The sequence below is a fragment of the Tenrec ecaudatus genome, chromosome 14 (genome assembly GCF_050624435.1).
Source record: "Tenrec ecaudatus isolate mTenEca1 chromosome 14, mTenEca1.hap1, whole genome shotgun sequence".
NCBI lineage: Eukaryota > Metazoa > Chordata > Mammalia > Afrosoricida > Tenrecidae > Tenrec > Tenrec ecaudatus.
This window is the reverse complement of record NC_134543.1, coordinates 68,373,019-68,396,285: the sequence shown is the minus strand read 5'-3', so window position 1 is coordinate 68,396,285 and position 23,267 is coordinate 68,373,019. Positions and strand designations below refer to the sequence as shown.

Below are 23,267 nucleotides of genomic sequence, written 5' to 3'. Positions count from 1 at the left end.
GATATAATTCCCCCCCCCCCCAGGACTTTTCCCTAATGTCAGAGTTTCTAAATTTCAAAGATCCATTCCGTCCCTTTAAAATGTTATTAGTTTATGATCCAATGTGGATGTGTCAATCATTGTACAAAAGTACACATGTCAACCTTAACAGATTGTCCTTTTCCCCGTTTCTTATTAAATTAGACAGCATTTTACTAATTTTCCATGCCTTCTGATATTTTAATAAGCAAGTCTCATTTGCATTGTGTCTGGAGACTTTGTCCACAAAGTCGGTAGCACTTCCTGGAGGAGAATAATAAACGGATAAAGAACATCCTGGTCGGTTAAGGCAGCAGCTCTGATTTTGGCAGCACAACTCTATACTGGTCAGGTATTGTCAAATAAATTGATCCAGGAAATTCAAAAAAACCAAAGCGGAGAGCTAAGATAATACCTACTACAATAGATTACCTTATTGATTGTATTTCTAATATGTAAGAGTAATTAAAATACAGATTTAAATGGAAAGTTTGAATGTGATCTGAAAATGATGATATTTGTGATCATGAGAAGGGGAAATTAGAATAGAGAAGCTAGCTTTTTAGCAAAGCAGATCTAACTGATAATAGCTATCATTTATTGAGTCTGGGGAGATTTATGTAATTTAAATAATTTATCCTCTCAACAACCTTTTGAGGTACATTTTATTATTATGCACATTACAGTTAGAGAAATTGAAAAGAGAAGCTAAGTACTTGGTAAAGGTCAATCGCTAAGTGACAGAGCTGCAGCTCCGACCCTGTCTGCAGTCAGGCTTCAAAACCCACCAGTGCCCTGTGGTTCTGCCTGGCAGCTCTAAGGTTTTCTTTTGTGCATACTTATATTAGGTGTGGCCAGTGTGCCGTAGCAGAGTTTCTGATGTGTTTTTCTTTTCTATTTGGGGTGAAAAGTGTCTCCAATATGCATCTATAAACTAAATTAACCTCCCCGCATATGAGGAAATAAGTAATGAGAACTATTTATTAAAATATATATCCACATAGATAATTAGACACAGGTAGGTTGATAGGTAGGTAAGTAGAAACTTCAATACCCAAAACCAAACTCAACTACTCTCCAGTCAATTCTGACCGATTTGGGGCCCTATAGTTTAAGGTAGAACTGTCTCTGTGGGTTTCCAAGACCATTAACTCTTTTTCTTTTTTTGTTGTTGTTGCTGTTTTTATTTCTTAACATCTTATTAGGGACTCATACAACTCTTATCACAATCCATACATACATCAATCGTATAAAGCACATCTGTACATTCTCTGCCCTCATCATTTTCAAAGCATTTGCTCTCCACTTAAGCCCTTTGCATCAGGTCCTCTTTTTTCCCCTCCCTCCCCCCTCCCTCATGAGTCCTTGATAATTTATAAATTATTATTTTGTCATATCTTGCCCTGTCCTGCATCTCACTTCACCCCCTTTTCTGTTGGCCTTCCCCCAGGGACCATTAACTCTTTATAAGAGTAAAAAGCCCCATCCTTCCCCTGAGGGGAGGGTGGTGGTTTGGAACCTCTGACCTTGTGGCTCACAGCTCAATGGGTAACCACTATGACACAAGGGCTCTCTGGAGATCTTTCATCAGTAGTTGATAGATATTAAATAATCTGCCCTTAATGCTGTTTGAGGAATTAGGAACAACAGTTGATATTATTCTAATTTCTTGGAAACTAATCATTAAGAAAAACTCTTTAACCATTGAAAAAGGATACTTCACAAAATGTGTGCGATTCTTACAGTTTCATATTCACATCAGATTTATACTCTAATACCACAAGAACACGTCATACCATTTTTTATGTTCTCATATGCTTTGCTGATAGACAATAGAGAAAAGAAAGAAGCAATAGACTTGAGACTTTCTGATCTTAAATCTCACATACTAAGGCAGAAATGATAGCCTTTCTCCCCATTCCCCTAAAAGTCACAACTTATAGTAGGAACCAATTGTGTTGGCAAGTGTCAACACATTGACAAATTCCCCCCCTTATGGTTCACTTTAGATGTAGACACCCTTACCTAGAATGTGTATCTTAAAGGTAGCCGATCCATTTATGTAAATATGCTTAAATATGCTTGCCAATGATCTCTCTCTTTCTCTTTTCTCTCCCTCTGCTCTCAGGTAGCTGGAGTGTTGCTATTTTGAGTAGCCCCAGTATGATCCCTAGAGACACTTCTATCTCAACCAGTCTGAAGAAACAGCTCTGTAAACAGTATTGACACCCCTCGCCCCTGGGGAACCATCAAATCCATTGGCACAGATACCAGTTGTCACAAACTATTTACAAAGCAGGCAGGACAGAATTCCCCGGCTTCTGTGCACCCCTATTTGATTCTAGATATTTCTTCACTTCTACATGGAAGATGAGGAAGAACGTAACAGTTATTTTTGAACATGAATCATGATTTATTGGGTCTCATTGATTTAACTAAGTAACCCCAAACGAAACAAAACCAGTGCTTTCCAGTTGATTCCAACTCATACAGTTAGGGTAGAATTATCCCCAATGCTTCCCTAGACTTTAAGGAAGTAGACTTTTATGGAGGTCAACTGCCCCTTCCTTCTCCCCAGACGGGACTGGTGGATTCAAAGCCATGTGCTTGACCACTGTGCCACTCAGGGTTCTTTCATTGAGTGCATTAGACTTTGATATATAGATGTCTGGAGAATTTAATAAGAATCACACAGCTTTATTTTCTAAGACAGGAAGTTATACTGTGAAGTCAAACTGAGAGTTTCACAGCACTGAGTTGACTATAGTGGCGCCCCCAGAAGTGGGCAGAGAAGTAGACCATCAGAATGATCCGGTGGACACAGAATAGTGAGAGAGGACTTTCACATAAGATACCTGGCTGGTGCACATGTATTTCATATTCAAAAGATTTCAAAATAATCTATCCTAAATCTGCCCAGTTTGCCCAAGGGAATGAGTCGTCTCTAGTAACAGTAGGAGACACATTAGAGTAATACCCAGGAATAATCTCCTTTAACATCACATTCAAGGTTGCAGGGTAAGTTTACGTGAGAGTGATGCACAATAGTGTTAGCTAGTAAGAGCAGCGTATTGAGAAATATCTTGGAAGGGTTCGAGTTCTTATGTCCAAATAAAATAACATGTCCATGGAATAATTAAATGAAATGCTGATAGCTCTCATTTTAAAAATTCCTGTTTTTGAATTTAGAGAAATGAAGGACTTCATAGACAGAGAAGTGACTGATAATTTATTCTCTCAGTCCATCTGCAGAAACAAATTTAAATAATGTTGACAGACTTTCGTTAGTCATGTGATGAAATAGTTAAACAATGTTGGTTAAAGACCAAAGCAGATTACTAAAAAGAGTTATAAAGTTTTCTCTTCAAATCTTATCAAAGAGCGAGTAGAATGGTTTCACTTTGGACCTGTGTCATCAGTCTAGCCCAAGTAAGTGTGTATCAGAAATGCACCCCTGTCTTTTTGTTTAATGTAATTTTTGTATTTTGATTCAGTACCATGTGAAACAGATATATCACATGAATGAATGGACAAGACCTTTGCCGTCCCGTTCATATTCTGTTGCTTAACAGAATCCCAGTGTTAAAGTAGGAGTCGTCCAGTCACCAGGTATTTCCCCAGCGTGAGCTCTCCACCCACATTCTGCCCACTGCTGTCGCTGAGTGGACTCCAGCCTCATTGGCCCAGGGAAGCCCCGCGTGTAGAACTGCTCCATAGCGTTTTCTGTGATGAATTTTTCAAAAATAGATCCCAAACCTTTTTTTTCTGGGATACTTTTGATGGACTTGAACATCCTCCCTTACCTTTTTCAGGTGAGCTTATTAACCATTTGCAGCACCTCACTTTGTGCAAAGTGAGGTGTAAAGCGTTTATTGGCTTGCGTGTTCATATAAGATTTTTACTTGTGTTTTATTGACTACAAAAGGTATTCATCGATGTAGACCACAAAACCCTGGAAAGCCTTGAGAAGAATGGGAATTCCAGTACACTTCATTGTGCTCGTGCAGAACCTGCACATGGACCAAGAGGCAGTTGTGCAAGGAATATTGCCAGGCTTAAAATCAAGAAGTGTGTGTGTGTGTGTGTGTGTGTGTGTGTGTGTGTGTGTGTGTGTGCGCGCGTGCATGTGTGTCATATCCTCTCATCTGACTTGTATGATGCTGGGTTAAATTAAGAATTGGAGGAAGGTTTAACAACCTGCAATATGAAGATGGCACAACCTTACTCGTTGAAAGTGAAGTACTTGTTGAAGATCAAAGATTACAGCCTTAAGTATGGATTACAACTCAATGTAAAGAAAGCAAATATCTTTACAATGAGGGACCAATAGGTAACATCATGATGAATGCAGAAAAGATGGAATTAAGGATTTCATCTTGCTTGGATCCACAATCATTGCTCATGGAAGCAGCAGTCAAGAGATCAACATGGCCCACCAAGCCTCAGGGATGACATCCTTGCTCAGAGCAGCCAATGCACAGAGAGGACCATAGGGCCGGCCGCACCATGAGACATGACATTCCCTTACTGACCCACAGCTCTATAGGGGACAGCACTGGAGACAGTGAGCACAAAGGGTTCCCGGACTGCCCCATGCACAGTGGGTGAAATGCCAAGCGAGTGCAACAGGGTGACAAGGGGAGCAAAGTAACCAAGTCCCCAAGGAATCCTGAAAATAGACATCTGACTTGGGGGACAGGGCTTGGCACCTCATCAGACTTGATCAGAAAAAAAACATAAGGGTCAGCAGGCAGACCTGGAACTATCTATTGGTTGTTTTGTTTTGTTTTTCTTTTGCCCTTTGTCTACTTATATAAGATAGGCAGGGCAAACAACCCTGAGGAGAAAACAACAGGACTGGTGCTTTGGGGGGGCATGGGAGAGGAAGGGGTGGGGAGGGGGAATAGGGAGCCAACAAACTCAGGGATAAGGGAACAAAAAGAGACCTAAAATTGGTGGCAAGGAGGGCGTATATTGCTTGGTGTGGTTTAATCAAGTGCATTGTATCTGAGAGGATTTACTGAGAGCCAAATGGAGAGTGAGTGTGATAGTGGGATAGGAGGAAGGTGAAAGGAAATAGAGGAAAGAAGTAGGAGTCAAAAGCTGTTTATAGAGGTATAGCTATAGGCATATGTATGTAAATATACTGATTGATAATAAAAAGGTTAGAGACCAGTGTACATATATTTATATGTTAAGTATTAAGATAGCAGACGGACTTTGGACCTCTACTCAAGGCCTTCCTTAACACAAGAACACTTTGTTCTAATAAGCTGGCACTCTTTGATACCTTCCCAACCTAGTCACTGACGACTTAATGGGTGCATAAGCAAATGTGGTGAAGAGAGCGGATGGTGCCTGGCTATCAAGAGACATAGTGTCTGGGGTCTTAAAGGCTTCAAGTTAAACAAGCAGCCATCCAGCAGGGATGCAAATAATCCCACATGGAAGAAGCACACCAGCGTGTGTGGTGAGGTGTCAATGGGATCAGGTATCAAAAAATCCAAAACAACTATATTGATGCAAACTAGCGGAATTAGAGTGGAGACTGATAGCCCATCTGTGGATAATTGGGTATCCCCCCACAGAAGGGTTATAAGGAAGGGATGATTCAACACAGGTGCAGTATAGCACCGATGAAACATCATTCCTCTAGTTCATGAATGTTTCCTTCACCCCACCCCAACTACCATGACCCAGTTCTACCTTTCAAATCTGGCTAGCCCGGAGAACACACATTGGTAAAGCTAAGTGCTCTCAATACATGGAATTCAGGACAGATAAACCCCTCAGGAACAGTAGTGGGGGTAGTAAAATAAGGGTAGTGGAATGGGGAGAAAGGGGGAACCCATCACAAGGTTAGAAACGAATAGCAGAAATGTAGGTGAAGGGAGATGTGGACAGTGTAAGATACAAAATAATAATAGCAATATATAATTGATCAAGGAGGGAGAGGGAAAAATAGGAGCTTATACCAAGGGTTCAAGTAGAAAATGTTTCGGAAATGATGAGGCAACCTATGTACAAATATGCTTGATACAATTGATACATGGAATGTTATAGGAGCTGTAAGAGCCCCCAATAAAATGATTTTTTTAAAAAGGTCAAACATCATTGCATTGGGTAAAAGTGCCGCACAAGACCTCTTCAAAGGGTTGGCAAGCAAGGATGTGACTTTGAGAACTAAGGTGTGCCTGACTGATGCCATAGTGTTCTAAGTTGCCCCATATGCATGTGAATGCTGGATATTGAATAAGGAAGAAGAAGACGAGTAGGTGAATTTGAATTATGGCGCTGATGAAGAATATTGAAAATACCACCAACGAAAGAAAGTACCAGGGGCTGCCAACAGAACGAGCAAATCTCTCTTGGAAAAGGTACAGCCAGCTTGCTCCTTAGGATGGGGTGCTCATCTCATGTACTTTGGACATGTTATCAGGAGAGACCAGTCCCTGGTAAAGGACCTGGTGCTTGGTCGCAGAAGAGGGTCAGTGAGAAAGAGGAAGACCTGCAGAAGAGCAGTGGTGAGGATGGTGGGGGGGAGGGTGATGCTTCATTGTGTTGTGCGGGGGTCTCCGTGTGTTGGAACCAACTTGACAGCGCCCAACCACAGCATCAACATCCTCACAGATGCAGTTCTCTTCAAGTGGTGGGACAATACAAACAGCTTAGCTGACCCTCTTGGTAATCCCATAATTACCTCCGGAGATCATTTTCCTTAAAGACCATTCAAGAAAATGAACAAACTCTGGATTTTAGAGATGCTAAACAGCATCCTCTTCACTTGGTGAGAGAATGCATTAATTCAGAAATTTAAAAAAATTGAGATAATGCAATATGAAGACATAGTGCCTTACAATAGGACTGAAAGGCAAAGGGGCTCCGTGCCTGCAACTTCCTCCAATGTTTCTGCAGAGGTCAGCCCTCATAGCCCACAGGAGAAAGACAAGGGTTTCTACTTCTATGTGGATGAACATCGCTGGAACCCACAGGGCACTTCTTCCCTGTCCTGTAGGGGCGCTAAGAGTTGGAATGGACTGGATGGCTGTGATTTTTTTCATAGTCCTTATGACATTGTGTTCAACTCTTTAGCTGTGTTTGCTTTCCTTACTGCGCGACAGAATATTTCAGGAGGGTGTTACCTTTGCATTCCCAGGCCCTTTATACGGGTTATCACTCTCGCTCCTCCATAAATGAGCATTAAGATAATAAATTAACGAGAGGGGTTAGGCATTTTATCCAAATAACTGGATTCCAATATAATACAGTGTGGCTGAGTAGAAGGGTATTAAAAGCATTTAGAGGATTACAGCCATGAATTGTTGAAATCATACTTGCCTAAATACATGAATTTTTAGAAAATGATAGCATTTGTCTTTTTCTTCTTAATTTAAGGCAGGAAACAAAATGTTATGGCTCCGCCTTGCTTACACTAGAGTAAAATCAGTTCTCAAGAGTATGGGTAGTCTGGTCTGCAGAGCAGGCTCCAAATGTCTGGTGAACACTTTTGGTGAGGAATCTTAAAAACCTCTTACTCCAGAACAAAATTAGAAACACCCTGTTGTAATGAGAGCCAAATCACAGAGAATATAGGTCTTTAAAAATATTAAGCATGATGAAATCAGAAGCATGTCTGAACTTGATGGGCTTATTTTAACCATACTTTATGGTTTTATAATTACTAAGATCCAGGAGGGGATCAGCAAAAGTCCTCTTATGGAAAGCCCCTGTAGCTGCTCGTAAGAGTCTGGGGAAGACAGCAGTCATAGGTCAAATGGTCATGGTTTACCAAGAAGCCAAGGGTTCACAGGATTTTGGTAAAAACTGAAATGAGAGGAGTTGAAAAAGCAATAAATGGCTAGACCCTGTCAATGACAAGGCTGGGGTGGAGCACACCTGCCTAAGGACTAGAAAACAGAAAGGAGAAAGAGACTCTGGACTCAGACATACAGAGATAAAAAAGAAGGGTCAGGTGGTAGAGAATGCTGAATTTAGTCGTAGAAACAGTCAAAGAGGCCAGAGCACTTAGTGCGATGTTGTTTGGGAGACTTGGGGATTTTATAACTTTGAATGCTCCTCGGCTCATCCTTCTCTTGTGAGCCACCTCAAGCTCCATAGCTCGTGAACAGCACCAGTGAAGAACCTGATGACTGGGTTTCAACACATTCCTGGAGCACTATGTGTTACTTTGATACTGCTTTGATTTTAAGTGAATTAAAAGCGTGGTCTGTCAATGACATTCACTCAACATGCTTTCAGGTTTGGGGGTATTTTCAACTGCTCCTCAGGGGACAGATGAAACTTTCTGCTCCTTTAGAGTTACGCTCTTGGAAACCCCAGGGGGTGGTCCTGGACTGTCCTATAGGGTCTCTATGAGTTGGCACCGACTGGATACCAGTAAGTTTGGCGTGGGACTGATACCGCAGCCCCAGTCCTTCAGTTGTTAACACACCTGACTGAAAGGTGGCTGCTCAAACCCCCCAGCAGCTTGGCAGTCTGTCTCCGACAGATTGGAACCGTAGAAACACTATTGGGTTCCCATGGGTCAGGTAGGTGCAATGGCAGTGAGTTTGGTTGGTTTATTAATTGTTGCTTTGCATTTACTTATCCAGCAAAGCCTTGCTGGGACAGTAGTTGAATGCTTGAATACCAATCAAAAGACCCTTGTTGGAAGCGCTCTTGGCTCCATAGGAGATGAGGCCTCTGCTTCTGTAAATATTTATAACCGTGGAGACCCCGTGGTGCATTTTTCTGCCCTACAGGGTTGCTTTAAGTTGGAACTAATATTGTTGGCAAAGGATAGCTTTTCATTTTTCTTTTAAAAATAATTTAATTTGCTAACACAAAGGGGCTTTGTTAACTTTGTTGTAAAGTGCTCAGCTGCCAACTGAAAGGCTGCTGGTGGCTCAAGCTTACACTGCTAACTGAAAGGTCAGTGGTTCAAATGCACCGACAGTCCCAGGGAAGAACTATAGTGCAGTTTGCTTCTGTGAAGATGTATAGAACTGGAAACCCGATGGAATATATGTCCCTATAGGATCATGTGGAGTCATAACGGACTTCATAGCAAAGAGTTTGGGTTTTTTTGTTTTATTTATGAATACCAGCCAGTTCAAGAAAAATGACATGATAAACATTTAAAGCCATCAAGAAAGTTTTGAAATGTCAGGAACCAACAAGTAGGACTTCTGACAGTCAAAACAGAACATCATGTTGACAGGTCTTGTATCCCTCTCAGTATATAATTGATAGCACATTTTCTCATTTCCTTTAAGTAAAATTGAAATAAATAAATAAGTGATTTCTAATCTGGCTTCCAGCCACCAGGAAGAATCATGTCCAGGAGTTGGAATTTAACTCTGACTATATCTAATTCTAGACTATATACAAAGAATTTCCCATTAGAGACTATGCATTTCACGAATGTTCCTTTACTTAGAAGTGGTCTCTTCATTTTATTTAAAAGTATCTCCTTCATTCTGCCTCAAAATAATTTTAAGTTTGGCAGGTTAGAGAAGCCATGTCATCAACGAGTTGTGGTTTTCCTGCCCTTTAAAATTTAAGAATTATTTTTGTACAAAATAATAAAACACTAGTTAAAATTAGTATTTGTGTTTGTTGATCTGATATACCAGCAAAATGGTGTCTGTGTGTGATTTTCTCCCCTAAACTTGACTGTAATATTAATTATTTACTATTCCTCTGATACATGTATATATATATATACCTTTCATTTACTGCTAGTTGCTAAAGCTAATTTTATGAGATAACCATGCATTTTTAAATAGTCTTATATAATAAATACCTGATGAAATAAGAGTAATATAATATGACAGTGATGATTACAAAGATAACAGCTAATATTTGCAATGTGCTAGATACTAGGCCAAGTACTTGGAATGTGTTTTTTAATTTAATTTTTTAACATTTTATTAGGGGCTCATACAACTCTTATCACAATCCACACATATACATACATCAATTGTGTAAAGCACATCTGTACATTCACTACCCTCATCATTTCAAAGCATTTGCTCTCCACTTAAGCCCCTGGCATCAGGTCCTCTTTTTTTCCCCTCCCTCCCCGCTCCCCCCTCCCTCATGAGCCCTTGATAATTTATAAATTATTATTTTGTCATATCTTGCCCTGTCTGACTACTCCCTTCACCCCCTTTTCTGTTCTAAATACGAGGTCAAGTATTTTGCAAGTATTAATGAAGCAGGTGTTAATTATATCCCCATATAACAAATAAGAAACTAAGGCATAAATAGGTTAAGTAACTCGCCCAAGCTAATGAAACTCCGCGAAGCTAGAATTCTCACCAGACAACCCCAGGCACATTTATCATCACGACAATCATCAATGTATTGTATTCTGAGAAAAGAGGCGTGATCTAGGTGTGGAGGTGGGGGGGATGAGAGGGACACAAATCCAACAAACCACTTCTTTAGGTCAGTGGTTCTCAACCTTGGTTGTACTAAAATTCAGGGAATTTAAAAATATTGACTGGATCCCACTCCCAGAGATTTTTATTTCATAGAGTTGGTGTGGTTTGGGCAGTATGATTATTTAAACTCTAAATTCAGGTTAGTGAACCGCTGTCTTAGATAACTCCTGACTGGAATTGGTAGTATTAATGTCAACCTAGACTAGTAAATACATGTTTACAGCAATGGGAACATTTACTTACACAAACTATGTATTGGGTAGAGTAGTTTAATATGTCGCAGTGGTATAATATATCTTTATTTTCTTCTCAAATACAGTCATTGTCCCTAGTCATTTTGAACTAGAGACCAAGGGGCAAAATAAAAGCACGCAGCCAAATGATCACCTGACAATGGCCTCTATGGAAAGCATGCTCCAGAAATCCACGGAATCGGTTCATGAGGCCACATATGAAGACCCGAAATTGCCAGGACAGATAACAAGAAATTTTCGGGCCACCAGTCCTCATTCAAATGATGAGACAATTTATTGCGCTACCGACAAACCCAAGTGAGTGTTTGCAGCCCTCTATTCAGAAAGTAAGAATGGGAGCGTGTTATCTTTTGTTCTCAACTTGCTTCCCTTGGGTTTGGGTAGATTGGACCTTTCATTAACTCACTAGAATGGTGGAAGGAACCTTCCAGGCTTCTCCGCTGCTTCCAGTATGTTGCTGTCATGAGTTCAGAGAGGTGAGTGCGTGCGCACAGAGCGAGGTTAAATGGAGGCCAGGAGGGTTTTTCATTCCTTTCTTGTTTAATCTTTTCTGTGACCTTTAATTTGGATGTGCAAATTACTTCTAAATTAGCATAAATGTGGTTTTAATCATCAGAGTTTAAAAATTGGCAGCCACAGAACAAATTAAGCCAAATCTGTGTTTTGATTTTTTGTTTAAAATTAATTTAAATGCTCGTAGAAGGACCTGGTGCTCTCTTATTTGCTTCCCCAGTGTTCGGCATTGTACAACTTTTACCCGTTCACCCGACCTGCCTATCCCATGAAAGGATTTGAGCTTGTGCCACTTAGAACTTTTACTAATAGGAACCAAGAACTTTGCTCATTAGTTACATGCTTTGAAAGTGTTAGATTTAAATAATTTTTAATCATTAATTAGTACAATTATAATAGACAACATCATACTTTACAGAATACCATTTTAATTGAGTTTGGGGTAGGGACAACTACTTTTACTTGCTTGAAATTGTTCAGTTCTTTTCATCTACTTAAAATGAATACAGAAGTGCTGAAGTATACATATTAATATGCACCCATCTCTCAGCAATTAGATTCAGTAGTGTTTTCACTGGACTACAGGTTGGAGTCTGTATTGAAGGTAGAGACAGATGAATGGGGAGAGCATAAACACTTCCTAATCAGAGATGAAAAATAATTTGGAGCTAAAGCCAAGGTACGTGATACTTGGCATAACTGTCGCAGAAGGTACTTGTGGTAGGTGGAACTGCACTGACTCAAGCCTCGCTGCTTTATTTCTTCTGAGTAACTTTAAGATTAACCTACCGCTACAAGTTGTGTGTCATACCGTCAAACAAAACAGAGCCTCTTTTCTTTTCCCTTACATGACTTGTTAACAAGCTATGTTTTCTGATAACATACACAATGTCATGTTTTGTGTGTGTTTTAATTTACCCTTAGATTCTACAGGAATCGTTTTTCATTTTTAATGTTTGAATTTAAGAATGAAAATATGACAATCTGTCAACCAAATTGAAAGAAATCCTGATTATTGTTCCCATTTTCAGAAGGAAAATCTAGGATCCTGGCTAGAGATATAAACAGTTAATATCCACAGCCATTGGAACCCAAATTCTTTGTTTAGCATACTGAACCATGAATCTCTCTATAACATCACTAGATTCTTCCCACAAATGTAGCTCACTCCAGGCATAGTTTACTGTCTCTGTGTGGAATTTACATCTTTATTCTTTTTACTGATGTTATTTTAACAGTGAAAATAAGAAAATTTTAAGTAGGTAGGTAACTTTATATAGTTACTGTGAAAATAAAATTTCTCTCCCTCATTTGAAGTATATTTTCTATAGAAATTTTGTAATGGACATGTATATATTATTTAATTGTTTAGTATTTTAATAGACCTTTTTCTATTACAGCATTAAGGAACACAGAGATGATGATTTGAATTGTGAATCTATGATTCCTTATAAAATTACTTCAGACTTAAATAAAGAGAAAGCAATTGCATCTCTTCTTAAAGAACTGGATATTCTCAGAGCAAGCAATAAAGAGGTATAAGATAATGATTATATAATATGATTTTACTGAATTTGCTTTGTTGTCCATCAGAACTCAATTCTATTATGTATTTTAAGTCTTTTCATGGCAGTGTTGTCACTTCCAGTTGGCCCATTGACATGGTTCAGTTGAAGGATTGGTTGCGCTTGGTTTCCTGCTTTTCTGGCTGCTAATATCACTTTATTTTTCATAAATCTATGGTAGTTACCTAAGAGGGGGAAATTAAATTCATTTAAATTTTATTGTATGCCATTACTTCAGAATAATGCATTGATTTCATGTCACTTTCTTAGGCTCTTTTCTTTTTAAATTAGTATCAGTGTCCACATTTTATTTCACTTCAAAATATGTAATTAAAATAGCAAGATGCCCTTTACTGTGTTTTATTTTATTTTGTCTAATCCAATATGGTGTCATATTTTTTCTTATTTTCTAGCCTCTTTTCTGCATACATTTCTTTGAGAATAATTACCTCTATGTTCATCTACTATGTTTTAAGAAACTGATTAATTTTCTGATTTTTGAATTTTAATATTGACGAAATCAAATGGAAGCATGTTAAGAATGTTGAGACATCTGATGGAAAACAACATAAATAACAGAAACCTTAAGAGAAATAAAAATATATATTTTAAAGTTGTATGAATTCTGTGTAAGAACATAAGGTATTTTTGGTTCCTTAATTTAGCAGTTATCTATTACATATGTATTTTGAGTCAGATGCCAGTGGCAGTTAAAATGGGATATTATGGAATATCATCCTCAAAGAAAAATGTATATAGTAAGATTATTATCAGAATTACCTTTGTTTCATTTGTTTCAAAATATTGAAATGTGTGAACGAGAGACATAGGCTGTGCTGGTCACTGTTTGCTGGGAGTCGCCCTCCGAAGTATCTTGCTTTCAAACAAAAGAATGAATGCGGTATCTTGTGGTTACATTTAAAAATGTGTATGTGCGCTTAATTTCATTTGCCTGTACACACACGGGCAAGTTAAATGTATAGAAAGATGCCTGGGCCATTTCCTTATTAACTCCGTTAACGCTATGAAATATTTAGAGCTTTAAGATACCTTCCCCCTCCTTTTATTTTGCAGTTATGTATTTAGGCAGTAAGATACAGCAGTTTAAGAAAGAAGCCGTTTTTCTTTGGAATTAATTGTATGTGTGGAGGTTATTTGCAAGATAAAAATCCATTTTCTTCAATGTCTTTCAGCTTCAAGAAAAACTGACCAAAGAAGATAAGCAACAGAGAAAACTAAAGCTTAAGTTGGAACTTCAAGAGAAAGCCGCAGAAGCGAAAATTGCTGCAAAGACTGCAGGTATAGAAGGCGACTATTAACATAGGGCCTTAAAAATCGCACACAGGTCGTTATATGATGGCAGTACGAGCATATTTGCCAAAGGAGGACGGGATCTTGCGCTCTCTCTCCCTCCCTCTCTCTCTTTTTGGCTGCTTAGAAAATAGGTGGCGTTAACATCCTGGTACTGGTATTAGTGAGAGCTTTACCTGTATTCAGACTGATTTGGGCATTAAATGCATTGTTAACACCATGTCAATCCAATCACAAAAAGGTTGTTTGTTTTGTTGGAAGGGCCTGAACAAACAAGGGGAAATAATGATTACCAGTGCCTCTACCTTTCAACCAGCAGTTCAAATACCACTTATTGTTTTAGCTCCTTGGGAGGAAATACCTCTCCTTTGTGTGAAGGCAGTCATACATTCTTTGCCAATGGAAACCTATGTTTGATTTTAAAATCTATTTTGCGTAATTAAAGTTTTATCTGATGATGTGGATGATGATCTTATTTTCCCTAAGATGCTTAATTGAATGTCTGCTAAATTTTAAGATTATAAATGGGTGCCTGAAATATATTTTAGAGTCTATTTTTATTCATTTATTTTCAAGGAGAAATTTTTATAATATATCTGAGATATGTTACAGATCGATCAGGTGATTCTCAGTAGCCTATGATCTCTCTCTATATGTAACTTTGACTATCTTCCTCACATTGTTTTAGAATGTTAAGGATATAACAGAAATTTCATATACTAAGACATTAGTAGCTAAAGCCATTTTATTTATTTTTTATTTTTGGAAGCTGATGTTTTTACTCATCTCGTGGCTTGAAAGCACCATTATGAAGTCGGTTTTTTTCAGTAGTTAACAATAGCTTTTATATATATGTATATATCTCATATCTATCATATATATATATATATATATATATATATATATATATATATATATATATATATATACTGTAAACAAGAGGTAACAGCAGCTTCTAGAAACTGATTTTCTTCAAGGTTTCCTGTGTGGTAGGCACCTGAAATACTGTAGAAAAGTGTCTGTGTGGATGTCTGTCTGTCCTCCCTGCTGCTGGCTGGCTGGGTTCTGTTCTGTGTGACCAGGCATGGTGCCGGCAAGGTGGCTTAGGGGCCAGGAAGGAATAGAGACATTTTAGAGAGCACTTATTTTAACATGTCAGTTGAAATGAGTTTTAAAACCATTGTATTTTGTGATTAGTCACATTATGATCATGCTTTATAAGCCACTTAACTTGGTTGCATATATAAAAGAATTCTGATATTTTATTTAAGTCCTATAACCTATCTTTTAAAATATTCCTATGGGGAATCCAGGACAGATGAACCCCTCAGGACCAGTGGTGAGAGTGGTGATACCAGGAGGGTGGAGGGATGGTGGGGTAGAGAGGGGGAACTGATCCCCAGAGTCTACATATAACCCCCTCCCTGGGGGACAGACAACAGAAAAGTGGGTAAAGTGAGATATCAGACAGTGTAAGACATGACAATAGTAATAATAACTTATAAATTATCAAGGGTTCATGAGGGAGGGGGGCAGGGATGGAGGGGAACAATAGGGAGCTCATTCCAAGGAGTCACGTGGAAAGAAAATGTTTTGAGAATGACGATGGCAACAAATGTACAAATGTGCTTGACCCAATGAAGGGATGTAATGATTGTGATAAGAGTTGTACAAGCCCTCAATAAAATGATTTATATATATATTCCTATGGCTAATAGGGCAAGTAATGTCCTTACAAGATAACCGTAAGTAATGATTCTCCATCTGAATAACATTTGCTTTTCTGTTAATGTTAAACTACCGTGTTTTCTTCTCTTTTAGGTGGGTTATTATGAGAATTATATATTTTAAGGAAAGTGAACTGTGTGTTTAAAAGTAGCCATTCATATGTAAACGTTGAACACGTTTTAAGATTCTTGTCTTTTTATAGCCATTTATATACAAGTATCTTAATTGCTATGTTGGTAACACAAGAAACACATTTGTTTTATTATGTTTGTATAGTAAATTTAATATAAATTAAAGGACTAATTTAATATAATTTGGTCACTCAGGTTTTTCTACAAATTATAATTAATATATTTGCATAGTTCATTTTATGTTCAAGGGGTACTGATTAAGTGCTAGTATTTACTCTTTTCCTGAAACTTTTCTATAATATAGTTTAACATTCTTCAAATATTTATTAATTGACCTATACTGAAGGATTCCCTGTCACCAAACAATTTGAATCAGACATACATACTAGGGAAAGTGTAACCATTAAATGGATTGTTTTATGATTTTTGTTATTAAACTGTTTCTCATTAATGTTAAAGTAATCATTTTAAAACCAAAAGTAGGCCAAACTCATTGACCTTCTGTCAATTCCAATTTAGAGCGAGCCTACAAGACAGAGTAGAACTGCTCCGTAGGGTTTTAGGAGCTGTATATATTTTACAGGAGCCGGTAGCTTCATCCTTCTCCTGAACGTTGGCTAGTGTGTGTTTGAACTGCTGACCTTGTGGTTAGCAGCCCAATGTGTAACCCAGTATGCCAACCAAGGCTCCAGTAACAATGCAGTCAAGGCTAAATGTTTGAAAGATTGAGTATGTTTAGTATGCCTTTATAGTGTTCTAAACCTAGTTTTAAAAGTTAGTAACTGTAGTAAAAAGGATTGTTATAAGAAAGTAGAACACAAACATTTATATAGGCTAAAATATTTCTTATAATATCAAGATAACTAAAAGTCATCTAATATATAACCACCCATTGTCCTACATATTGGGAGGCGGCTTCAAATCACCAGCCTTTCTGTTAGCTGAGCGCTGAACTACTTTGCCTACACAGCTAAATAAATCAGTACTTCTGAGATAAGAGACATGATAATTAAAAAGTATTTCTGAAGAATAGTTGATGATATGAGACAATCTCCATGATTCAATGCTAAGTGAAAGAAGTGGGGAAAAAAACTGTACTTATAACATTGTCTTGAAAAGCATGTATATACATATGTTAAAATAAGAAGCAGAACTTAATGGGGATATTAATATCTTTGGAGTCCCTTAGTGGTGCCAACAATTAATTACTCTGAAAATAACTGAGGTTGTTAATTCCAGCCCATCCAGTGGTGCTGCAGAAGAATATCCTGGTGATCTTCCAAAAGAGATCCCAGCCTTGAGATCTATGGATTGTAGTTCTACGCTGCACCCCCGGGGTGCCATGAGTTGACATTAATCTAATAGTAATTGGCTTGGGTTCGTTTGTTTTGTTTTATTCTTATCTTTCTGAACAAATTTCTACCTTTCTCAAAAGAGTTTTGTTTAAAGAGCATGGATTACCTTTAGAAGTAGAAAAAGAAAACTTCTCAAAGATGTGGTCTTATTTTTTATGTCAGTAATTTTTTTTTCTCTAATCTTAATAAGAGGAGCCCCGGTGGTTCAAGGGTTAAACCTTGCATAACCAATAGATTGGCTGTTTGAACCCACCCTGCAGCTCTGAAACGGAAAGATCTGCCAATCACTTCCATAAGACAAACCCAACGGGGAGGTTGTCACACGGGATCACTATGCGTAGGAATCAACTCAAAGGCACCCAACAACAACAATCTGTATCACAACCACTGAAACCCCCATGATCTAGTTCTACTCTGACACACGGGGTTGCCGTGAATCAAATCAACTTATTGCTAACGGATTTAATCTTAATGTAATTTCTGTGACAGGTTGGAAGTACAAAGACCATATAAACCAAAGTTTGTGAAATCTATCGGATGGTCATGAGAAAGTCTGGCCATTTTACCCTTAACATTGGTTGTAGTTGGTGGTGGTGCCTTTCAATATCCTTCTTCCTTATTTTTTATCTTTATGTGCATTACGTAACTATACATATATAAGAATAAAAACCAAATAAAACAGAAGGTGACCGATTCTCAGAGAGGTAGTTTGAAGCGGTAGTAGCCCAATAAGCTGGGAGGAAAATTGACTCAAGTTCAAATGACCTCTTTGATACTAACTTTGATTGGGTACCTTTGAGTAAATTAGGGCCTCCAAGCCTATCCGCCCCCCAAGTAACAATGGGCTCAAATATAGTAAAAATGGTGAAAATGGCACAGGACTGGGCAGTGTCTTTGTGTTTTATAGAGAGAGTTGCCAAGAGTCAGACTGACTTAATGGCGTCTAATAGCAAAAACAACAAAAATGCATTTAAAGTTTGTTAATTTATAGAAGTATTTTAAAGATGAGAGCTAGTGTATGGAGGGGCATCAAAAGTTGGTAGAACAGTCCATTATCTTGTCTTCTCGTTTTTCTATGAACTTTCTAAACCACCTTACTATAGAAGTAACTAGTAGATAACGGAAAAGGAGCCCAGGTGGCATAGTGGTTACTCCTGGGTCAGCAGTTTGAAACCACCAGCACGCTCCGTGGGAGAAAGGCCCTGGGCTTCCTAGTCCCATAAACAGTTACAGTCTGGGAAATCCACAGGGGTTACTATGAGTCAGCAATGACTCAATGGCAGTGTGTTTGGTTTCTTGAGTGTGTAACTGAAGCTCTGGTGATGCTTCCTGCTAAGTACTGGTTTGTTCAAACCCACCACTGGAGAAAGTTGGAGCCATTTGCTGCCCTAAGGAGTTCCAGTCTCCGAAATCACATTTAGGCTAGGCTAGGAGTCGGAATCCACTCCATGGCAGTGGGCAGGACACTGGTACTAAGTTGTAGCCACTACGGTTATTTTATTGTTTATACTCTTTTTTTTATTGTTTATACTCTTACAGAATTCTTAGACCTTTGATTATTGTTTTGCTAGGAACCATGAACATCCTTTTATTTAGTTTCCCTTATAATGAAAAATTACTGGTTCCAGGCTAATAGATTTTAAAAAGAAAATAAACTGAAGCATGACACAAAGGATTGGATGAAATCTCTGTGCAATACCTTTCGCTAAAATATGAATCTAAAATGAAGGAAATGCTATTCAAGGACTTGGGCTTAATTCAGTGTGTACCTGTGGTAACCTTCATATAAACTATTATAATAGTCTTCAAGCCTGTTTACTTTACTTCTCTGTTGGTTTTGCATAATGTTACTACTGTCATTGTAATGTGATCTTACTGGGAGTTTGAAGCCCAGCTGTCTTCCTTCTCCTGGTAAAATATCAGACAGTTGGCCCTTTCACCTTCTTATCTTACATCATAGTCGTTGTCATAAGCACCATCATAAAAATCAGTGTTTCGTAATTTATAGGAATCATGCTAAGTTCTTTTCACATCAGCCAATAATTGTTTACTGTACAACTGGGCTGATCACTGAATAGACATTAGCTAAGAAGATAGCCTTGGGCTTCTGTGTGTTTGCAGCTACTTTTCAGTCAGACCGCACCATGCTGTTTCCTTCGGTGCAGTCACATTGCGTCCTGCTCATAGTGACCCTACACGCAACAGAAGGGAACACTGTCCAGTCCTGCACCGTCCTCACACTTGTCCTTGGTGCCGCCACGGTGACAGTTTATCTTGTGAAGAGCCTTCCTACTTAGCACTACCCTTCTCCGTTACCGAGCATGATGTCCTTCTCCGGGGACTGGTTTCTCCCGACAACTTACCTAAGGAGCATGAGGTGAGGTCATGCCACCTTTACTTCTCAGGAGCATTCTGGCCGTATCTCTTCTAAGACAGGTTTGTCTGTTCGTTTGGCAGTCCACAATACGTTTAGTCTTCTTTGCTGGCACCACGATTGAAGCGAATCTGCTCTTCTTCTGCTTTCATATTCACGGTGGCACTTTCACGTGCATCGGCAGTCTTTGAAAATGCCCTGGCTTGGATCAGGCACCCCTTCGTCCTCAAATTCCCATCCTTGCTTTACGACAGGTTACAGAGTTTGCAGCAGATTTACTCGGTGCAATGCATCTTTTGAACTCTTGATTGCTGCTTCCATGAACGTTGATTGTGGATCCTAGCAAGACAAAATCCTTAGCAACTTCAATCTTTTCTCCAATTACCATGATGCCACCCAATGGCCCAGGCGTGAGGATTTTGGTGTTTCTTTACATTGAGTTGTGTTTCATGCGGAAGGCTGCAATCCTTCATCCCCAAGTGCTTCAAGTCCTCTTCCTTTTCGGCAAGCACCACACACGGGTTAAACGTACAAAGAGCAAGCCGCTGCCATCGAGTCCATCCAGACTGCTAACAACTCTATCTAGGAGCTTTGACACTAAACATGCTTAAGGAGCAAGCAACCTCAACTCTCTCCCACAGAGTGGCCACAACCTCAGCTCTCTCCCACAGAGTGGCCAGTCGCTTTTGGCCACCATACACTGGCATACTACAGTAAAATAACACACTAAACCCATTGCCATATGTCAATTCCAACTGATCTTGATAGTACAAGACATAGGACTGGCATAAAAAGCAAAGCAAACCCACTGCACGGAGTCAATGCCGAAATAGGGTGTGCACATGTATATGGAAGCTGACTCACTGCCCTCAAGTCAATACTGATTCATAGTGATGTTAAAGGCCAAGGTAGACCTGTCCCTGTGAGTGTCTGAGACTGTACCTGTTTACCTGAGTAGAAAGCCCATCTTTCTCCTGATGAGCTGCTGGCAATTTCAAACTTCAGAACTTGCAGATCACAGCCTAATGTGCAACCGTGACGCCATCAGGGGACCCAAGCCATGATATTCTCCATTGCCTTCTGGACATGTGAAAGTCGGGCATGGAATAAGGACGACCGCAGAAGAATCGATGTGTCTGCATTGTGGTGCCGGGGAAGACTACTGAAAGTGCCATGGACTGCTGAAAGGACCAACAAATCTGTCTTGGACGAACTTTGGCCAGAGTGTTCTTTCGAGGCAAGGGTGGCAAGACTTCATAGAAGGATATCTTGCTTGGTAAAGTAGAGGGGCAGCGAAAAAGAGGAAGGCCCTCAATGAGATGGACGGACACAGTGACTGCATAGGAGCAATTGTGAGGATGCTAGGACCGGGCAGTTCTGTTGTGCATAGGGTCTCGCTCCACAACAACAATGTGGAAAGCAAATGCCCCATGTTGTGTAATATAGTAGTTTACAGTTAGAACTCCAATTTAGGTTGAGACCTATATTCTAATCTTTTCACCCCTATTAGAGCCTCACGAGGATTGGGTGAAATTTCCTTTGTGGTGTACTATGACGTTTCAATGAGATCATGTTTGTCCTTCAGGAGACCTTCAAAAACGAGTTGGTGTGATGTTAAGAAACGGTGATGGTATCACCATATTGTTTTCTCGGGCTTCGGGATCAGATAGGGGACATACTCAGTGTGTTCCAAGTAGATTTTTAGGTATTCTTAAATTGGATTTATTTCATAGAGAGTATGTGTATTTTTAAAAAATTCATTTAGGGAACACTTTTATTAATTTGATCTTACTAGTATATTTGATCATGTTAGTATTTTTCTTGTATTTTAGAAAGCTTGAAAATATAAAAATGATTTCTTGTATCTTTATAGAAAATGAAGGGAAAAATATAGATATGTTTTCTTTAGTCTTAGAAAAAGGTGAAATGCTCAGCTGACTTTCTGTTAACATTGGGAAAATATTATTTCTATTGATTTGTTTAGGACAATTTACTGTTTTTTAACCCATTATACTATACAACTAAGTAATTGATAATTTTTAGTATATATGACCTTAAAATACTAATTTATTTTAAGCAAGACAGAAACCTTGAATCTTTATTATTAATGGGTGTATATCTTATCACCTACATGAAGTGTTTCAACCACAAACATCTCAGTAATTGTTTTAATTAAGTTGGTTTCAAAAATAAGATATAACATGTGTGACTGCATTTGGTTCCATTAATTTCCTCTCTGATCTGTGATTTGGTTATAACTTTTAAATATAACTTATTCAGTTAAACCTTTTATTTTTCCTAGTCTCCGTGGAAATTATCTCATGTTTAAGGCAATTCTCTTTAGTTTTTACTGTTCCTTTACATTTCCAGTATGCAGATGATGTTTAAATTTTATATGAGCATTTATTTGAAGAGTTTTTCTTATCAGTTATTTTTATGATATTTAAAATATTTATGTTTCCTTAAAAGCCTTACTTTTTTATTTCGTAGAGGCTCACTTTGGCACCTGTGCTTTCAGTTAGTTATTTTCCTTTCTTGCATGTCATCCATTAAAGATTAGCTGTGGAAGGTTGGAGCATGGAGAGATTATGAATGACAGAACAACTCCTGTAGAATAATAATCAGTTTTTGGTATTTAATGCTGTTTGACTTTTGCAGACACATTTCTTATTAACCTTTGGTACAAAGAGAAATCCAGGTTCCTGATATCTCATGAAGAAGATGAATTTGAGATCCTCTTCCAATTAAACGAAAATAAGGCCAATATTGGGTTTTAGCCAAAAGAACTCCTTTAGTTCCTAAGTCTGTGCTTTTATAAATCTGTCTACCAACCTACCTACATACCTATCTCTAACTATATTTTAACAATATATAATTCAACATTTACATAATTTGCTAAGCGTATCTTACCGATGGTGTTAGCGTTTCAATTTTTTTTCACAATAAACATAAATCCTTTCGTCTGCATGTAAATTTAGGCTAATATTTTGTAAATAAAATTTTAAAATATTCCCAGCCACTTTTTGTTGCAAAGAATATTAGTTGCCTTTTGGTGAGGAGGGAAGTGTTTAATGATGATTGGGGAAAGGATTTCAAAAGGGCAGCGTCTGAAATTTACAACTTAATGTTTTCTATTTGGCATAAAATTAAAATACTGTATGTAGCTTTGTAATCCGCCGCGATAACAAAGATAACACAATACTCCCAAGAATTAATGTGAAGAAAACCAAAGTTGTAGAAAATGTTTACATTGCTCTCGTAGGAAAATGTTCACAGTATCTCAGGTGGTAGCGACCTCTACAAAGAACGAGGGTGAGTGAATTTTATTTAGCAGATGAAGAATCGTACTTTCAAGTAACAATACGGATAGGAATCCTATTTCTCTGTCAATGCAGTGAGCATTAATTAAAATGAATAAAATCATTTTTAGTTTAATGCCTAAAGACCTTAGGTGCATTAATTTATAATGGAGCATTTCCTACACCCACATTTTTAATTTGAAAGGAAAAAAGGCTTCAAGAAAATGGCCCGTGACTTCAGAGAAAACCAAAAAGGACTCTTTCTATGAAA

General features: G+C 38.4%; 1 protein-coding gene across 3 annotated transcripts in view; it reads left to right on the top strand.

The window, feature by feature from the left end:
• Positions 1–23,267, top strand: part of MIPOL1 (mirror-image polydactyly 1) — a 365,306-nt gene that overhangs the window by 76,379 nt on the left and 265,660 nt on the right. For all 3 annotated transcript variants that reach the window (XM_075531536.1, XM_075531534.1, XM_075531535.1), the window contains 3 exons: positions 10,786–11,017; positions 12,634–12,769; positions 13,992–14,097. In XM_075531536.1, coding sequence (XP_075387651.1) covers positions 10,786–11,017; positions 12,634–12,769; positions 13,992–14,097 — 474 coding nt within the window. The remainder of the gene's footprint in view (positions 1–10,785; positions 11,018–12,633; positions 12,770–13,991; positions 14,098–23,267) is intronic.